The sequence below is a fragment of the Tenebrio molitor genome, chromosome 2, assembly GCF_963966145.1.
Source record: "Tenebrio molitor chromosome 2, icTenMoli1.1, whole genome shotgun sequence".
Taxonomy (NCBI): domain Eukaryota; kingdom Metazoa; phylum Arthropoda; class Insecta; order Coleoptera; family Tenebrionidae; genus Tenebrio; species Tenebrio molitor.
The window spans coordinates 2,899,976-2,920,350 of record NC_091047.1 but is presented as its reverse complement, the minus strand read 5'-3'; the positions used below and the strand labels follow the sequence as shown (position 1 = coordinate 2,920,350).

Sequence of the window (20,375 nt, the reverse complement as noted above, 5' to 3'; positions counted from 1 at the left end):
CGTTGGAGGAGTCCGTGGGGCTTGCCGTGCGCGTGTGGCCGGCCTTAGATGCGAGGAGCCGCGGAGGAAATTCCGTGGCTGGAGAGAGACTTCGGAGGCGTGTTCGGGGCGATCCCGTGCAGAATTCGGCGAATTTAAGAAACGCGCCGGCTATATTTAGAGAGTGATGGAGCGCGGGAGGCGTCGCGGGACGGGGGTCGCCGATAATTTCACGAAAAAACATCTGTCATCATCGCGTACGTAAATACTGTTGGTTTGTTATCGTCGGTGCTGCCAACTTGACCGTAATATTAATGTTCGCAGGATCAGTTCGGCGAGGATAACGGCGGCGAACGGGCACGAATTGCGCGTTTCCAGCCAGTTGTTAGACTTTGTTCGGATCGCGTGTTCGCGCAAAATGAAGAGTGAGATGTTTAGAAAGAGAAAGCATGACGTACGGAACGGTAAGGTGAATCCAACCGAAGAGAGAGACGGTCGCTGAAACAGGTTTGAAAGTTTTCGAGGAAAGAGGTAGAATAACAAATAGCTCGGCGAGGGAGCGAGACACGTGGAGGGCGGCGAGAGCGCGCGCGACGAGGACGGATCGGTGGCAGAGCGAGGAGAGCGAGAAGTGTCTTAGTCATTGTGTCCGCGCGACAGAGACGGAACTAGTAAACATGGCGCCGCGCGAGCCACCATATCATATTTAGTGTGTATTGTACACGCAGTATCTGTAGATTTATCTGAAATTAGTGGGAAATCTGTTCGATAAGTGCGAAAGTGCGGGACGGAGCCGCGATGGGCGACAACGGACGGGCCTGAGGCCGTGTGCAGTAGTGCCAACCCCCTCGAGTTTCATTAACCTGTTATTATTTTGTAAATATCGCATGTGCGCCGACCAGCCCCGTGGCCCCCGTGCTGCAAGAAGTGCCGACCCGAGGCCCGCCATGTGAGGACGTGGGCGAGACGTCGCAAGGGTGAGTCGGGGCTGCCCGGAAGGGCGCCCCCGGGCAGATTTTTTGCACGCAGTGTACCCTGGCGCCGCTCCGACTATCGCTTTGGCGTCATACGCTGTCTGTCTCGAGTCGACGAGCATTCCCCTTGTCCCGCGCCACAGATTCTTTCCACATGTTCCCACCAACGGAGCTCTGACGTTCACCGGTTCGAATGCCAGATATACACTTTTTTCCGCTTCACTTCGCTACGTAGGTACACTTACCGGAACGTCACCGAGAAATTCGCCTCCATTCATCATGCACGCCCCCGAACCTGAAACAAAAGAACTTGCCCAGCCACCGTACGCCGAACGGAAGACATAATGTCAAGAGCGAACCGCGACACCACCACCACCAGACACGTTAGTTAACACCGATTCGCAAAAAGTGCAACGTTTTTAAAAATATGTACATCGATATTTTAACAAGTTTCCAGAATTTTGATTCTTCTGATCATTCTTGTTCAGTTTTTAAGACCGGTCGATACTAACTCCATTTCTTTGATTTTTTATATTAAATTAAAACGAAAAGGGACCATGGCTCCTTAGCCAAAATTCGAATGAAAATATTTAAAAATCCTCATAATTCGGAATGACTGGTTAAAACTACTACATTTTTTAATGAAAACTAGGAAATTCAGATGAAGCATTTCTTTCCATATCGCGGTGTACCCAAACTACTAAAGTAAAAGATTATGAAACAGGTGTAATGAAACGGATGTAAACAATAACCGAATATAAAGAAATAAATATTTATTCATTACAATTTAAATATTGGAAAGAAGCCATTCCATACAGATGTAAAATTTTTGACGATGTACAGTTTTAAACTTGTTTGAATTTACCTTGCCATCCACAGGTTCTGCCAATCTGTTGAATATTTTTCAATGATTTTCGTTTCTACTACGCCTCGAGTTGGCAGGACAAAGCGACAAAAGAGCGTTTTTTATTTTCTTCTACTATATGGCCGTAATTAAATTGAATTAAATTAAATCTGTCGGACGCACAAGGAATTCGGGCATGTTTGCACAAGAAATAAATACCTCGATAAATGCTTGAAATAACATGATTTAAATATTAGTTTCCACAACAATACTCTTGAGCAGAGAGCCAAACCAGGATGACCACAAAACACCTGTTACGTGATGATGAGTGATGATTTGTGGTGATGACAAAATGGCGGTAAAAGAAAATGGCATAGGTATAGGCACACAGATCGTGGGGTTTTGCAGGTATGATTAGGTATGAGGCATTCTAAGTTTGTGTACTTGTACAATGTTTTTATTATTATTTCTATTACGATACACTTCACTTAATTTATTCAACAATTCTTTAATTTTCATTCGGCGGATCTAACGATAATTATTTTAGTACTCAAACAATTGTGTCAATTCACTGACTGTGTTAGGCGTCGTTTTTAATTCAGTACTGATTCCATTAGGCTTAATAAAAAATAAAAAAGAGGCGTGAAGATTTGCATGCGTGTGTGAAATAATCTGCAAATCCCCTCCATCCTAATATGGCTCGTTAATTATATTATTTTTGAAGATGTTACACTTAACTTCATCGTAATTATCAATTATATTATAATCGGTCCTCACTAATTGTGTTTGTTTTATTTTTAAATCCAAGATTATGAAGTTCATTTTTTACAGTGTTCATGACGGAGATCCTTGAAAGCCGCATTTATTATTGATCATAAATTTCAGTTATTTTCAGTTATTGAAATAACACTTGTGGATTTGAATCCGTCAAATGTAAAAATAAAATTGTCTCGTTCAAGATTCAATTTTTTATACGAATGAAGTATACATAATATGTCCGTCCATTAAACCAATGTAACAAATTTAATTGTTAAAAAGGGGATTATTAAACTGGATTCGATTTAAATTTAAGTCTTTCTCTTCTAAATACAAGACTTTCAAGTAAAAATAAACTTACACCAGGACCAATATCGGTTGGGAAATAAAATTTAATTTTTTTGGATGAAAATACAATCGCCGCGCGATTTTTCAGTCATCAAGTTAAAAATACTTTTGTTTTCATTTGAGCAAGTGATTGAAAGTATAATAAAAATCCTTACCCTTATTTACATTAATGATCATGTGCATAATTACCACATAAAACAGAAGAGTTCATTTGTAATCGAGTACTGGTCCAAGCAAGGTTTTTTTCCAGTTTAGTAAATATATTTTAATTTTTTCTGGTGGTGGTTTTTCCGGCTATAAAAACATAAAATATTTCTTAAATGTGGTTTGTTTATGTAAAACACCCAACGTGAATCATAGAAATCAGTTGGTTGAAAACGAATTGTAACCGATTCAATCTTTTTTGTAACAAATCAAATGCGAATACACTAAAGTGTAAAGTTCAAGGATTTTTTTTTTCATTTTCCGCTACATACTTATATTGGATATTTTTATATTACTTAACCCCTCTTTCCTATCAATTTTATCCCCTTTCCCTGAATTCCCAGACTTGTCTTCCACGAATTTCCATCTCCACAGGGCTTTTGAGCTGATTTATAAAATAAACCCGATTGCTTCTTAACAATGGTTTATAGCTTGTCGGTTGATTCGGCACTCTCCGAACGTTTGAAGCTTGATGGTCTGTACCGAAATTTTGTAATGTGTACCAGGAATTTTTACTCTGTCGATAACAAAGGGATTATTGGATTTGCCGGGTCCTTCTAGGTATGATACCTACTTAGGACCACTAATTACCCCCAAATAACGGTACGGTATGGTAGTAACGGTGAAAATAGGTATGAAATTTTAAAAGAGAATACTTTTAATTGTGACAGCAAACATCTAAAGCGTGTTACTCAAAACTGTTTGTCTTTTTACACTGTTTCTTTTTATTTACATTGTGTTTTGTAAGTGAAATAGTGCAAAAAATGTTTAAATTTCGGACCGTCAATAATTTGAGTAATTTATCACGGCCGAAAGCAATGGGCTGTCCCAACCGTTCCAACCCTCATAAAAGTATCAGTACGTAGTACGTTATAAAAACCTGCATAAGTCGTTCCCAAATATCGTTTCCTACTACTATTCCTGTATAACCAGCTGCATCTTGGTGTTGTTACTGCCGCAGAAATTAAAGACGCTAAAGCAGGTAAGAATCCGCCTATCTGTGTGGAACAAAATCTGATACATATTTATTACAATAATTTTTATTTTCCTTTTTACATTAATCTGTTTTTCTCTTCATTTATATTACAACATATTCTTTTTTCTTGACAACTCAGCAGTTTCTTTATTTGATTACGTGATAATAAAATCCTGTATCACCCAATTTATTCAATAGAAAAAGAACAACCGAATCATTTCGCGATTCTACAACGCAGTTTAGATAACAACCCATATTTTGATAAGCTCTCCACGTCCAATTAACTTCTACTTCAGCGACTCTTGTTTTACCAAATAAAGCTTCATCATTTTCTTTCGTTACATCAAAGCCAATAACCGGATATACTGTTCCATAATTATATAACTAACGCATGTTCCTTCATCTAGATTTTTTTTTCTAATTATGTGAAACAAAATAATGATGTTTGACAATTGATATTTACAAATTTGTTCACCATTAATTTTAATATTCTTCTTAAATTCATATTATGGAAAATCGTCATTGACTAATGTCTTGTTGGCAGCCCTAAACTAATATCAGATATTTAATAATTATAATTACCATCCCAGCCAACTCAATTAATCAGTCTGTAATGTGAAAGATTTATTTTCCATTTATTTTGAATTAAAAAATAAATTTTTGATTGATTTTATACATCATATAAATGAGTAATCTGAAAGATATTAAAAACAAATTAGAAAAATCGAATGATGCGGCTTTATTTCAAGATAAAAATATTGAGGATTTAAAAATTGGAAAAATTTATACGGTGAGTCAATTTTTAAAATGTGGTGGTCAAGAAGCTTGGCTTATATTAGATGATTATCTGAGAGTTGAATTACTAATTGAATTAATAATTTTAGTTGGCCGCAACATAACGTGAATTAATTTTAGAGAGAATTGTAATTTATGATAACATACCAGTAATTAAATTCGTCTGGGGTGATAAAATAATTTCTAAAGAACAAAAATAAAGCTATGTGATGAAGATTTATTACGATTCCCAGGGGTGCAAACTATATATGTAATATGTATGTAGTTAATTAATAATAGTTTTATTATATATATCATGATGATCTTATAATAACGTCATCCGTCACGACTCAAACAATCTGCAACAGTAGAAATTTATTTTTATCAAAATAAGAGTGTTGGGTAAATGTCCTGCCAAACTTGAACGGCGAGCCACTTCATGTAGAACTCGGAAAAAATATTTAAAAAATTCTATGTCAAAAAATAAATTTACATTTAATTTTTGAGGTACAATTTTTTTTAACTGCTTTTAGTCTTCTACGTTGTCCCACAACCTCGTAGGTAAAATTTCGGCACATTTTAAAAATACACCTTGTATATCATATTTTTATAAAACGTACACCAATGCGGTTTTCTTGTTTTAAAGCATATTTCCTAGAGGTTACTTCGCATTGGCGTACGTTTTATAAAATATGATATATATAGGGTGTATTTAAAAAAAAATTACGATGAAAAATGACGATTTGTTAATTTTTTCCCCACCTGAATTTCAAGTAAAATCAACTGAATTTTGATCTGTAATTAATGGCTTCTTGCTAAAATTTAAATTCTATTATGTGGATTCATTGACTGAATTTTCATATACAAAGACGAGAATAAATAAATATTTAATTTTTAAATATGGTAATTGTTTACACTCTTTTCACCATACCCGTTTCATAACGTTCTAATTTAGTAGAGTGGATAAACCGCGATAGGGAAACATCTGAATTTCCCGGTTTTATACCAATCTTGGTAGTTTCAATTAACCATTCCGAATTACTATCTTTAGGTGAGACACCCATCCCGTCTTTAATTTTAGGTAAAATTAGTCGAACTTTAAGTTATAGATACTAAACAACTAAACCTTGCTGAATTATGATGATTCGATAAGATTTCCGGAGAGTTACGAGAATTATAGATATTTATGGAAAAAGTATGAAAAGCGTATTTTTTTTGTTTTCATTTCATATAAAATATCAAAGAGGCGGAGTAATTTCGGCTGGTCTAAGCCAAAAAAGTGAAAAATGATAGTTGAATGTTTGAGTGGAGCCGAAAATCAATTGAATTTGTTGATATATGGCAAAAATTTTGATGTATATTTTTTTATGCCGCCCATTTGTACACATGAGACAGCAGAACTGGTGCTAACGCACCCACCGACACCTGTCCCTCATTATTCATCCGTCGAAGTCATCAAACGCGATCGTAATTACTTAATTAGTCGCGTTTTGGCCAGACGTGCGGGTCAAGGACGTCGACAGGGAGCGGGGGCCGAAACGTTTTCGTCCTGGTGCATTATTTGTGATTTTTTTGGGCCGGGTATCCCCGGAGAGGTGCACGCGATCCAGCTCGGATTTCCTCCTGGTTCGTTCTTCTCGGAATTCTATCGTAATTTCCCCTTCCCGTTGCTCATTGTGAAATCTCGCAAATTGTCGGTTGCAATTTGCAAGTGGAGTGTGCGCCTTAAAATGTCACACTCGCTTCGCGAAACAATCGATTCAAGTGTGCTAATCGAGCGGACGAGTCATCGTTCGTTTGTTGGTCGATTAATCGCCAAGCGATCGATTGTTGCATTTGCGACGGGATTAATCGATCAAAACGTCATTTGACTCGGATTTCGTCAAGGTCCCACACTGTGGTGACGTTGTAATTTTCCAATTAAAACAGAACAAGGTGTGAACTGAACGACCACGACGCGCGATACAGTTATGCCAACATGCCGAAACGGCAACGTCGACGTTTCTAATTACAACATTTTCAAATTGCTTACAAATTAGGCTGCTACTGCATTATGCATAACTTCATTCATTTGCAAAGCGTTTGGCAACAATTTGCACCACATTAGAAAACACGACGCAGACGTCGCCCAAGAATTGACCAAGTTTCAAGTTTTCCACAAATAGCCACTACATCCTGTTTGCAAAAAAAAGTTTCATCAGATAAAATGTATTTTCAAGTTGGCTCCGGACTCTCTTGATTGATGGTGCACTTGTCATTTTATGAAGGGAAGTTGAGCTGTTAAATACCGATTCGTATTGCTTTTTGCTGATTTGTTACTGATCGATGGCAATTTTGTTGGTGAAGAAACGCCCAAAATTCGAACGATTCGGCTGCAGCAGACAAAGACAAGTTGCGGTGAAGGCGATTGGCAATTCTAGACACCGAAGAGACTTCGACAAAATGCCAAGTGGACTGACAGAGTGATCGAGAATAATTCATACAGTCCGGTCACATGTCAAAGATCCACACCTGTTGACTTGTGTTGGTTAAACAATAAATATCCCTAAATCCCACATAGTAACTTAAGACGGTACAAGTTGGCACAAATGAAACGACATTTTAATTAATCCGTGTCCCATTATGCGTTGAAAAAAAAAGAAATTTCCTTAATACGGTGTGGAAGAATTAAAAAATGTAACCTAACTTTTCATCTTCCCCTAGATTAAAATCCAACTTGAATTCAGCTGTCCAATTGATCTGCGATTTCCCCTTGACGTGTTTAGTAGTTACGGTAGTTAAGAATGTTTTGCAACAAATAGATTGGTTTAATTATGTTTTGCGTTAACTGATGCGAATAATGCTTTCTTGTGGGAAGTAACTACAACACATCCAGTCGGCGATTTCCAAAACATAACTTTAAGATATCGAACCAATAACGTTGAAAAACTCTTCGCGGTGGGCGAAATATAGGAAGTCACGTTTCATGATAGAGAATTCAATTATTTTTATCTCACTAGTATCTCCATTGTGTATGGGTTAAGCGAACCCTGACCCGAAATGACGTCACCGGAGTATTGTTTAATGTATAGATTTTAACAATTAAAAGTCGTGGAATACTCCGAATTAGTCAAATTACGCCTCTGGTCAATCGGTTTTAGAAAGCCACCAATCGAGTTTTAAAATTTGGTGAATTGCGAAGAGCGAGCAAAAGTGAGGTTATGTCACGTAATAAACAATAATCGGTGGAATTGCAGCAAATACAAATATGATGTTTACGCTAATGGTACTTACGTTTATTGGGTGATCGTTAGAATGGAGATAATTCTTTGAGGAGGTTAAAATGGAAGCATTCGAGGTATATTTGATAATTTGAATGATTTGTGAAAACAGTGGAAAATGGGTCGTCCAATCGGAGACTTGCTTGTTGGCGTCAAATTTGAATCAGCCAATCGTATCAGCGGTGAAAATTTTTTGAAAATTATTCTTCCAGTTGTGAGGCCAGAATTAACGTAGAAAACAAGCCCCAGCGTGGAGAACCGAATGTCGAAAATGTGCATTTTGAAGTTGTGATTGTGACTGATTGTTTTTATTGGGGCGGCAAATTCAGGTGTTCGACCAGTTGTGTCAAAACTGGGCGAAAGACATCCGCCAAACGGTGCAGAACAGTGTTGCCAGACCTATCGAGTGACATTTCGGTAGATCAACTCGGAACTTTTCGGTAGGTTTCGTAAAAAATCGGTAGATTTTTTTATTTCTCGGCACTGGACGTATTTCTTGTAATAAAACGATTGAATTTTACATAAATAAAAGCTACGCTCTTTCACACCCTCATCATGGCGTAATTTAAACAGAACACAAAAAAAAATAGGGCATTTAACGGAGTTTTGGTGATGGATCACCCCTTCGATTGCAGAAATAACGGCACATCAACCAGTCCAAAACAAAACGCCTTCCAGATTGAAAAAACTAAAAAGCAATATTTCTATGAAGTATAACGTTGGAAAAACTTGCAAGAACTTCACGGTTTTTACGTAAACAAAATCGCTGTTTTCCAATTAATCCTAGAAATATTGTCATAAAACAATACATATATAGTGTGGAATAAAATGATTTACATCTAAAATAAATTAATAAATTGTGAAACACAATTGGCAAAAGGAGAAAAGCAAAAAAAAAGAACAACAAAACAGCTACAGTCATATAATTCTAAAGAAATACGTTCAAGTCCGTAACATGTTGAAAATAACTATACATAAATAAAAGCTAGACACTTTCACACCCTCGACAACAGAACACAAAGAAAGCGGGGTAATTAACGGGATCACCCTTTCAACTCCAGGAATAACGGCACATCAACCAGTCCAAAACAAAACGCCTTAGATGTTCTCTTATGCAAATGAAGTAAAAATGTTTATTAAAAATGTTAGATTATGAAAATTTTTTTGAGTAACTTTTCGGTAGATTTGAGGTTTAAATCGGTAGATCGGTAGATTTTATGTGAATTCGGTAGATCTACCGAAAATTCGGTAGATCTGGCAACACTGGTGCAGAATTAGTAATGACGGCGTCAATAATATAATTCTTAAAATGACATCACACTCTCGGTCATTCCGTGTTCTAAAACACGACATCCTGTGCAACAAGGTCGGCGCGACCGTAGAAGAAAAATATTTATCTGTCCATGCAACCAGCACGGATCGCACTTATTTGCACGAAAAATTAAGATCATCACCGAAATGTTTCTCGCATGATGGAGTCAAGAGTCAACATGCCGGAGCGACAAGTCATAATAACACTTCCAAGGAAAATGAGTGATGTACCTGCGAAAACGACAGTACACCGGCTTATCAAGACTCCACCTGTTTGAGGAATTCCCAGGCTTTGTTTATGTGCGAAGTTGTTCTAATGCGATTAAAATGTCGGGCGCTTACTCTTTGCTCTTGTGCCACCTGTCACTTTCGAAACCGAGACCTGGCGAGGCTCGTTGGGGACCCGGTCCGGACAAGTCCGGCGTCACCGCATGATTCACGTTTTCAAATTGATCATTTAAGGTCAACTCGTGACAGCATCACCTCAAATCGCGACCCCATCCGCGCGTTATTTGCGTTGTTCGGCTGAAATTCCGACCGATTCTGAGAGTGGTTATTTAAAATCCGGGAATTTCTATTATGTCAATGTCTATTTTTACGGGAAAGTTTTTGAGCGATGCGTCGGGGGAGCCGGCGAACTTGTTGTTTATTCTCGGAATTGCAAGAACACAGATGCCCCAAATATTTTCGCGAATCCAGGCCGCCAATCGAAAATAATCCTTCAAAATAAGATTATTATTAATACGGCGGCGGACCTTGGTCGGGACCCTTCATCAGGTGATGGGCGCTAGATTCCGATCGGCGGATGAGCGGCGCAGCTCGCGATAACGAACACAACAAATCCACTCGGTGCCAAAATACGGTGCTTATCTAATCGGAGTTGTTTTTTATTATGCACAACAACCTAACCCGCCGATTTCTATTTGGCCGCGGTCGTGGAAGTTGCAGCCGAGGAAGCAGGAAATCGCGCACGGTGCTGATAACAAGAACCGGTCGGTTGCGCTTTCGTTTTTGGACCTGGAGGGCCGACGCGGCGACTGGAACCGCCCTCACGTTGGTCGAGGCGAAGCCGCTCCCGGCCCCCGCCCAGCCAGCCAGATTTAAACACCTTGAAAATCGAATCAAGTCGTGACAGATTAGATTGCAACGGAATTATCGCCGAGTTTAATGGAAACGCGATAAGAAGACGTCAACAGGACTTTACTCCGTTGTTTTCTGCTCTGTTTTCGCAAGCCAAAATCGCCTTCTTCGTGTCACCGATGGGGGGCGACCTTTCCGCCGCGATTTTAATCGATCCTGTTGCTATATTAAGTCCGAGACTTGGAGGCATTTAAATCGCCGGCGACGTTGTTCGTTTCCAGCCGCTAAAAATGTGTCAAGTCATTATTTACACACCGGAATGTGGAATCATCTCTCGAATACCTCTTATCGCAAATTTGGCCAAGTGCGACTGTGATTCAGCTCTGATAAGAGAGAAAGAAACGCGATTGTCTTCCACGAAAACGGTTTAGTCTTGTTCGGGGGATTCCCCTCGAAGCCCTTCACGACACGAAGGGCGACAAATCGCGACGTTCCACGACGCCCACTCTCGCTTGGAGGAAGTGACATCAGCTTTGTTGTTGTTGTTGTTGAGGCACTCGTGTGTTTATCTCGTTTCCGATTTTGTTTTAGAAATATTTTCTAGAGGAGTACAGAGTGCAGGATCCGAACTTTGTACCGCTCGCCATGAACGAATGTTTGTTTTTATTAATTTTGGATTTTTTCTACTGACGCAACTGGGCCTTATGCAACAGTATTAATTTTAAATATGAAGGCGGGCCCACCCTTTTGTCACAGCCTAATCTCAAATCACTTGGACGCGTGCCTATTGGCAGATCGTGTGAAAAACTGGCGAAAAATCGAGACTAGGTGGAACGTCAAAACCAGAACGGCGCCTTCTTTGACATTTCAAGTCCGGCGTGCCCCCCTAGAAAGGAAATGATCAAAACGTGACTCTCATCGTGCACAAGAACGTCAGTCCAATTTTGGATGATGGCAGCGGCGGTGTTCACGTCAGGTGTGATAATTGCGGTTTTTTCAAGAAGTACGTGCGGTTGTGTCGTAATTTCATAGTTCATTCGGTGTGGAAACGGTTTGCCTGGAAAGGTCAGTCAGACACGCGAAAATGTCACGTCGGGTTGACAGATGTCATAAACGAGTGTTGGTAACAGTGGTCCAGTTGTCATTTTGAGGTTAAGTCGGGTCGTAATTAAAAGTAACAATTTGATTCGATGAATTGCGTAGGTGTAGTTGAATCGGTGGTATTAGTTTGAGTGGATTTTATGTTGTATATTTTTTTAGGGTAGGAAAAAATGTTGTTGGACCACTTGAAACAGAAGTTGACGTGCGAGCCGCCGCCGTTTCGAAATAATTTCCTGTCAGATTCGATTCCAATTGGAATATTGGTCGACGCTGAAGGTCGAATTTGCAGTGTCGACCTTTACGCGAATTGCCACCCCTCCACGACCCGGAACCGTCGCTCGTCGGTCCTCGAGCGTACGCCACTGAACCGTTACGTAAAAACCACAATCACGACACTCGGACGCTCTTCCACGGTCCCAAATCGGATGAGTCAGTCGACCGAAACGCGAGTCCATCTCGTCGACCGCTCGGGAAATCCCAGCAGGATCGGATTCGTCCTTGAAGAGTCGATACATTTTCGTAGGAAGACGTTAAAATAGAGTCGGGCGCCTGCGGCTGTCGAGGACAGGTAGGTGGTGGCGTTGCCCCTCTCCTCTCGAGGATTCGAATCGTTGAGAATCATCCGGCGGTTCCGAGAAGAGACAACAGCCCGTACCTGGTTTTTCTACGAAATCCCCGCTAGTGATCGGATTCCGAGAACGGCAGATGCTAGTCCTACTCGGAGATGCTGATTCGCTTTCGAGAATTTTAACAGAATGCAGACGAAAACGGCTAGAAATAGAATGGTGTTTGTTGTGTTTTGTTCATCTAGGTTTTTTTATCGGCGACGTGTGGTTATCACAAGTCAGTGCAGTGTTGGCTTTAGGTGCGACTTGCTGTAGCGCGCGTTTCTTGGAAGCGCTCGCTATCAGTATCAAAAGCTCTTCTGTGTGTCAGTCGGTGGGAAGCGCTGCGGCGTTATCGGTGGCGTTTCGCGACACTTTTTGATGGGGCACGGATCGGGACAGCCGGCGGTAGTTCGATTGTCGATTGTTTCATTTGTCAATGGTAGGAATCTGTTTTAAATCGCACGGTCAGATATGCCACCTACGCAAAAAAGGCTGTCAAGGCCATATTTAAGCCGTTATCATCAGCAGCATAAAGGAAATTTTAATAATAATTTACGATTTATTCACAGTATCTCTTATCATTCCTTATCAGTTATAGTGTAAATGAGTCAGAGAGCGCGGCGCAACGTCGTCGGAGCGTTATTGTTCCTATGCCCCAGAATTTTTCATTCGATAATCGCTCGTGTTTGTTTCCAGTTAACAAACAGCGATGGAAAGCAGCGCCGACAGTTATTTGCACAAGAAGTTCAAGAAGCAGCTCAGCGTCGAACCGAAATCAAGCCGGCACCGCCATGAGGGCAAGGGTGGAGTCGTGGACCCGCGTGAAGAAAAAAGGGTCGAGTGCTGCAACCAAAATGATAATCAAACACGCAAGGACAATAACGAAAGTGTGCCAAACCAGAGTACAAATCAAAACAGTTCTCTCTCATCGCGTATTCCCAAGTCTTCCATATCAGTAGAGGAGTGTATAGCGAATTTACAATCTTCGAACTCGTGCATATCATTCGTAGAGACGAAAAACTGGAGCGAACAATCGAAGGCCAGTTTCGACAGAAACAGCGAACCAGCGGTCAGCACGTCTTCCATTTTAGATAACTTATACAAACAGAACTACGTAAAGCCTGCAGAGGACGTATCCTCAAATATCGCGAAGGACCACGACGAGCCCGGAGAGAAGGGCGAGGTGCAGCCGCCCCCGGAGAAGAACGCGGCCGGCAAGCACGTGTGCCAGTACTGCAGCCTGGTCTGCTCGAAGCCCAGCGTCCTGCAGAAGCACATAAGGGCGCACACGAACGAACGGCCCTACCCGTGCGACAGCTGCGGCTTCAGCTTCAAGACGCGCTCCAACCTGTACAAGCACTGCAGGTCGCGCACCCACGCCAACAGGGTCATGGGCAACAAGGTCCAGGAGATCAACAACGAAGCTCCACCGGAGGCATCACCGGCGGAGCCGAGGAGTCCGCCATGCAACGACGCAGCCTACGAGGAGAGGACGCCGGACCTCAAGACCAAACCGTACAAGCCGCGCTTCCACACCAAGCAGTTCTTCAAGGAGAACGAGGAGAACAAGGAGGAACCCAACAAGCACAACTCCAACCTGCTCTCGGACCACATCAACGACATCATCAACAAGAACAACTCGATCGTCAACTCGAGCGACACCTACCTGCTGAAGAAGAGGACCAACGAGGTCTTCCTCGACAACAACGAGCAAGTACAACGCCACATCGCCGACCTCATCTATCTCAACAACGTCGACGAACCGCTCAACCTGACCAAGAACCGGAAGAGGTGCATGAGCGAAGTCGTCGAACCCGTCGCGCAAAAGAGCCTCATCAAGGAACTGCTCCTCAAGAACCTCAACTCGGACATGCAGTGTCCCCACTGCAAGATGATCTTCCAGACGGTGACGGAGCTGGAGCTGCACAAGCTGCGGAGTTGCAAGGGTTTCGTCAAGCCCGGCGCCAAATACAGTCGGAGCAGTTCGGTGAACGTGGCCTCGATCCTCACCCAGAACAAGAACGCTTTCGACAACATCCCTCACCTCCAGAACGCGGTGTTTCCGTTGAAGTCTCCTGGACCCTTCTTGGGGAAGACGCGTTTGGTGGAGAGCGACAAGAACAAGTCGTTCTCGTTCGACGACGGCCTCCCGACAGCCTTCCCCCCGGCGACTCCCACAGATCGGTACTTGCTCTCTCCGTTGACTCTCCCCAGCGAGAAGGAGAAGAAACCTCCGGTCAAGCTGTTCGGGGGAGAGGTGAAGATCACGCACACCACCGGTGAGACGAAGAGTTTCAAAATCGACAATAAAGACGACAAGTTCGACAGCGGTTTCGTCGAGTACAGCGGGAAAGTGAGCGAGAATCGGGTGGTGAAGTCGGGGTTGCAATCGGGCGGGACCGTGCTGACCAACAAGGCCAACTACCCCAAAGAGGACCAGCTGAGGCACGGTCAGGACGTGATCCGAGTGTACGACAACACTCCGGTCTCTCCGAGCATAGACATTTCGAGCCTGGGCAAGCCCCAGATCAATTTCAGCCGGCAAGGGGACGCGTACAGGGGGTGCAATGAGTCTGCGATCCGCCCCGCCGTCGATCGCTACAGCGTCGCCTCGTATAAATACACGAACATCATGGATTTCGGCCAACAAGCCGTCAAACTCCTCGCTCCTAATTTAAAACAGCCGAACCTCGCCGTACCGGGAGTCCCCGCCCCAAATAAGTTCACATTTTCGAATTTCGGCGACGAGAAGGTCGTCGATCTGGAGAAGCCGAAGGGCGAGCCCGAGCCGCAGAACTTGACCACCACGCAGAAGGTCTTCCAGCCGAAAGTGGTCACCCCCCTGTGCAACCCCATGAAACTGCTAGTCAACGGGAAGGTGGTGCGGTACGTGCCGGGCATCCCAGGCCCCGTCGCCGCCGAGGAGCCCCTCGAACCGGTCTACGTCTCCCCCATCATCACCACCAGCCGCCCGGCTCCGCGAACCCCCGCCAAATCCGAAGCCAAAGCGGTGCCGCCCCCCAACAAGCTGGAGAGCCTCGAGATCAAGACGGACTTCGCCTTCAAGCCGGTCGAGATGAAATCGCCGAAGCCCAGCGAGAAGTCGCCGGTTAAAGTCACCGACAAACCGACGAGTTTCGGCGAGGCGAAGAAGTTCGCCAGGCCGAACAGTCTGGCGCTGAAACCCACCACGGCCTCGATGAAGCAGCACCACGGACTCACCCCCACGATGTTCAACCAGATCTTGATCAGTCCGGACACGCCGAGAGTGGCCAAGAAGTACGTCCAGCAGTTCCTCCACGGCAACTACTTCAGCTACTTGGGGCTGAAGTGCTCGACCAAGCCGGTCTACTGCACCCTCAACAAGACGCAGCCCTTCTACGTGCCGCACTTCAAGAAGCTGAGCATGTACTCGGAGTGGCGCCAGCAGGACACCAAAACGGAAAAGCTGTACTTGAGCGCTTACGACTCGAGGCAGCGCCACCAGAGGTACTCCACCGCGGGGAAGACTTCTGCGGACCTGGTGGTCCACTCCAGCTACAAGGTACAGTCGAAAAGATCTAGTTTTATCGGTGGTTTCAAGTCATTACGCGTTTCCGGCGGTTATATTTGGCCGCTTGTTAATTCAAACCATTGACGTAACAACAGGACAACTGACAGTCGATTTTTTTCTAGTTTGTGGTCTCCGAAAGTCCGAGTAACGGCGAAAAAAACGACGACCAACAGAAACCCAACTCCATCCTGGGGGGTTACGAGTGCAACGAGGACTACACGTACATCAGGGGCAGAGGTGGGGTAAACTGTGGCGGCTCACCTTCGACTGATCGGTGCGATTTTTCAGGGAGGGGGCGGTACGTCTGCGATCAATGCGGCATCAGGTGCAAGAAGCCGTCGATGCTGAAGAAACATATCAGGACGCACTCAAATGACAGGCCGTACACGTGCAACCACTGCAATTTCAGGTGTGCCACACGACATGTCAAATTACTGTATTCGTCGAAAAATTCGACAGTTCAGTCAAGGTCACCGATTCGTTTTTCTCTGTCCGCAGTTTCAAGACCAAGGGGAACCTGACCAAGCACATGAAGAGCAAGGCGCACACCAAGAACTACGCGGCGAGCGGCTCGGGATCCTCCACGCAGCAGAGCGGCACCCAGAGTTCCGAGTCGGACACCGAGGATAGCGGCATGGACAGCAGCGGTGAGTCGAGTTGTGTGGATGTTGCGTTAATCAGTGGCAGTCTGGCTCGGAAATTGAGTTTAATTTTAACCACAATAAATGTAAATAATGGAGTCATCAAGCCGGCTGGTCACCGGAATTCGTTACGTCGCTAGTTTGACAGTTGGTCGAGAGTGACGTTAGCAGCAGATGAAAAGTGTCATAATTCCACGAGTCGCAGCTCGTTTTGTAAACTTCAAATGCAGATTGGCGGTTCGACGAATTTCGTAATGCCAGATTGGACGACAAAAAAGAAATAAATCAGGATCGAAAAGTTTCGAGAAAAACGCCGCAAACTTTAAATCTTTTTATGTGGAGACTTGTTCGTATCTTATCTGGCTTTACTCATTGTTCACGATGTTCATAATAAATTTCAAAAATGACATTCTTGAAATGAAGTAATGCACAGTAATGTTGTGACAACAGTTTTTTTTTTAAACACATCAATCTGTGTACAGTAGAGATCTGAGGACAAGATTTAGTCCTCTAGATAACCAGTAATTAGAACTGACAAACACAACGTAAATACAAAAAAACAGGTTACATTATCGTTGTTTGTTTTATCAGATTTTACTAGTTTTTTAAATAAAAAAAGGCATCATTATCGTATTTACACACGCGTGAGGTGTTTTTATTATTTCCCTGTTACGTAGTTTTGCGGTTTATTTGTAGTGACAGTGGCGGCAGTGATGCCAACATATTTTAATTTCTTTATAAATTAATCAATGAAATCGAGGGTAGCGGGTGTCATTCTTACGTCAAATTTTGCACTAACAAAAATGTCGCCACTTTTGAAGAATTGTGTGAGGATTTCCTCATAAAAAATAACAAACTGGTTGTTTCTGGTTCGGTGTTTGCCAGTGGTTAATAAACACCAAAATTTCCGAAAATAGCGGTCACTGAAGATTGTTCTTTATCGAACGATAACTATTTATGGGATGCTTGTTTTTGTGCTATCAAAAATAAAATTATCTCAATTATAAAGTTATTATTCTGCGATTTCTATCTGGAAATGAGAACATCTGCGGATGAGTTTAGTCAAGACGTGCATCATTGACGTCACACGCCACTTTGATCCTTTATCTCGACTGTCGTCTGGCGAAAAATGTTTTTGGGCCTTTTGTCGCGTTTCGAGAACTAATGAGGCTTATTTTGCAGACGAATCGACGCGGCGCGAAGAACATGAGGCCGCCTACGGCCTGCTGTCCCTTTCGCAGAAGACCTCGCAGAATCTGCGACGGGAGTCCACCAGCCCCATCTCGAACTCTAGTTCGGAGCCCCCGGTCAACGTCCTCAACACTGAAGAGATCGCACACGCGTCCAAGACCAACTACGCCAAGAACAAGATCCTCGACGACAAGACGCCGCTCAGCTTCAACGCTCCCGTCGACCTGGGTCCCGCGAGCGCCGCCGAAGATGAGGCGGAGAACGTGAGCCAGTTCCTGGGCAGGACGACTGTCAATAGGCCGCTCACCTACCCCTACACGTCGGTGCTGCCCCCGGACGGCGGCGCGGACGGCGAGGCGAAGGGCATCAAGCAGTTCCACGTGATACAGAAGTACGCCGGCCATCCGGCGTCGCCGAGCAAAGTGAGAGAGTCCCCGAAGCAGGCGGACGGGTTTCCGGAGAAGGTGGGGAAGGGCGTCAAGGACAGGACTAGAGTGCTAATGCCGAGTGAGTCCCCCGTCAAAGCGAACAGCGCTCAGGCACCGGTGTTGAAGGTCAACGACGCCGTGGTCGGTGACGGTCAGAGTGTGATAACGGACCTGAGAAAGCGCAAATTGAGTTATGCGGACGGTGAATACGAGAAGACGAAGCAGCCCAAGGTGGACGAGGTGATGGACTTGTCGATGCCGACGGAGAAGAGCGCGGAGATGAGGTACAACGGGTCGCCGGCCCCGCGCGAGGAGGTCTACCACGTGATCAAGAAAAAGGAAGAAGTGTACCTTCAGAAGACGTACGACGACGAGTACGCCAAGATGAAGAACAACGGCGGTTTCGTGGTGCTGGCCCCGAACGACCTGAACTACGTGATCCAGGAAGTCCAGCCGGTCAACTGCGAGTCGTCCCCCAAGTCGTACAAGTCGGTCGAGTACGACAACAGCGCCATGGAGACGCTGGCCGACATAGCCACCAAACAAGTGAAACTCGAGAAGAACACGCTCGCGAAGAGCGTCGCCTCCGAGTACCTGAAGATCGCGACGAAGAACGAGTACTCGATGGGCGACGCCTCCAGAGACCACCCCACCAAAGAAGTGAACGATCTGATCGTGAAACCGGAGGGGAACAAGAGCTGCCACATCTGCGCCAAGAGCTTCAGCAAGACGCCGCAGTTGAGGTAAAGGAGGGCGACGGTGTCGCGTCGAGGCGCGTTCTCTACCGTGTGTGATTTTCAGGCTGCACATGAACATTCACTATTTGGAGCGGCCGTTCAGGTGCCATTCGTGTTCTGTGAGCTTTAGGACTAAGGGCCACTTGCAGAAGCACGAGAGGAGTGCTAGTCATCACAACAAAGTAGGTGGGGGTCGGGTGGTGGCAGAACCGTCACTTAGTCTTGTGGTTTTAGTTGTCGTCGTCCCCCGCTTTGTCCTCGTCGGAGCCGCGGCCTTTCAAGTGCGTCGACTGCAACATTGCATTTCGAATACACGGACATTTGGCGAAACATTTGCGCTCGAAAATGCACATCATGAAGTTGGAATGTCTCGCGAAGATACCTTTCGGGTTGTACGCGGAGTTGGAAAGGTCTAACAGTCTGCTTACGGAAATAAACACCGCTGATGGGGACCAATGTTTAGAGAGCTTAAAGGTTCGTTCCTTGTTGTTTTTTTTTTTGCTCAGAAATGTGGACGCCGACCTTGGGAGTCTCATTTATCGGTTCGAGTTAATTCAGATCAAGATGAGCTCATCTTGCGATTGATCGATTCGTGGAAATGAGACGTCACAAGTGTGCACTCCCAACATTCTGAGCGTTCTTATCTGGTGCGATTATCAAATTAATTTGTGTGTGGTTTTTTTTGTTTGTTACAGACTTTAGCCAAGAAGGTTTTTATCAACGATCCAAATAAACTAAATCAATTGAATTCGGTGGAAAGCTTAGATGCAGATAGCTAGATAAGAAAATAACTAATTTAATTTCGTGCAAGACTGAACCAAAATCTTAACAAAAAAAGAAGAGTATACATTTTATAACATATAGCGTAAAAGATATAAGTCCCTGTTATATAAAAAATATATATATTTTAAATCATTTCTCATGTGTCAAATATGTTATGTGATATATGAATAAGGATAGGTAAATGTTTTAAATTCTTGTTTTAGTTGGTCAAACCATTTTTAGCAATCAAACTTCCTTATATTTTTTAAATTGTTTTTATTTTTTAAGCCGAATCCCCGATCATTTTTTATTTGGTTGTGTAACGGGAATCAACTTTTTATTTTATATTTTGATCTTATTTTAAGATTATCTTCCTTTAAGTTGATATTATTACTACTACCTGTTTTTAGGTATTTTATAGAACTACAAACTTTCAGTTTTAAGTGTTGTATAAATAGATTCATGTTAAGCTAATTTTCATCGTTGTACATATTGTTTATATCATTAGGTAATTTGTGTCATGTTAATAGTTACATGAGTTAACACATTTCTTCATCGTTTTTAATCGTTTCGTCTAATTTTACTAAGGATTATGAGATTCTCATCTGTGCCAGATTCTAGATCAGTTGATTTTTTTAGAGTTTTGGGTTAACTCGTTTCAACTTCATTTGTGTAAACTGTTAATTCTGTTTATATTGTTGAAAAAAGTACAAGATTATTATTGTTAAAAATGAAATTTTGTTTTAAATATAATATTAATTTTCGGCCGACTCTCATTAGCCCACTTCCGACGTTGCGAAAGCATCTTTGGAACTTCTCCTAATCCTACTGGTCTGGTGTTTTTTGTT

At 43.3% G+C, this 20,375-nt stretch overlaps 1 protein-coding gene across 4 annotated transcripts; it reads left to right on the top strand.

Annotated features, from left to right (window-relative positions):
- The first annotated feature begins 102 nt into the window (after window positions 1-102).
- On the top strand, window positions 103-20,291 carry shn (schnurri). 4 transcript variants are annotated; one of them, XM_069039266.1, is made up of 9 exons: window positions 103-236; window positions 304-956; window positions 12,912-15,759; window positions 15,891-16,177; window positions 16,267-16,415; window positions 17,592-18,771; window positions 18,830-18,947; window positions 19,000-19,239; window positions 19,461-20,291. In XM_069039266.1, exons 3-9 carry the CDS (start codon window positions 12,925-12,927, stop codon window positions 19,542-19,544), a joined length of 4,893 nt encoding a protein of 1,630 aa, XP_068895367.1. In that variant the 5' UTR covers window positions 103-236; window positions 304-956; window positions 12,912-12,924; the 3' UTR covers window positions 19,545-20,291. The 4 variants fall into 4 exon arrangements, with proteins under 4 accessions (XP_068895367.1, XP_068895369.1, XP_068895370.1 ...); XM_069039269.1 differs by lacking the exon at window positions 103-236 and having other exon boundaries at window positions 318-956; window positions 15,891-16,005; window positions 16,057-16,177; XM_069039268.1 differs by lacking the exon at window positions 103-236 and having other exon boundaries at window positions 309-443.
- Window positions 20,292-20,375: the final 84 nt, after the last annotated feature.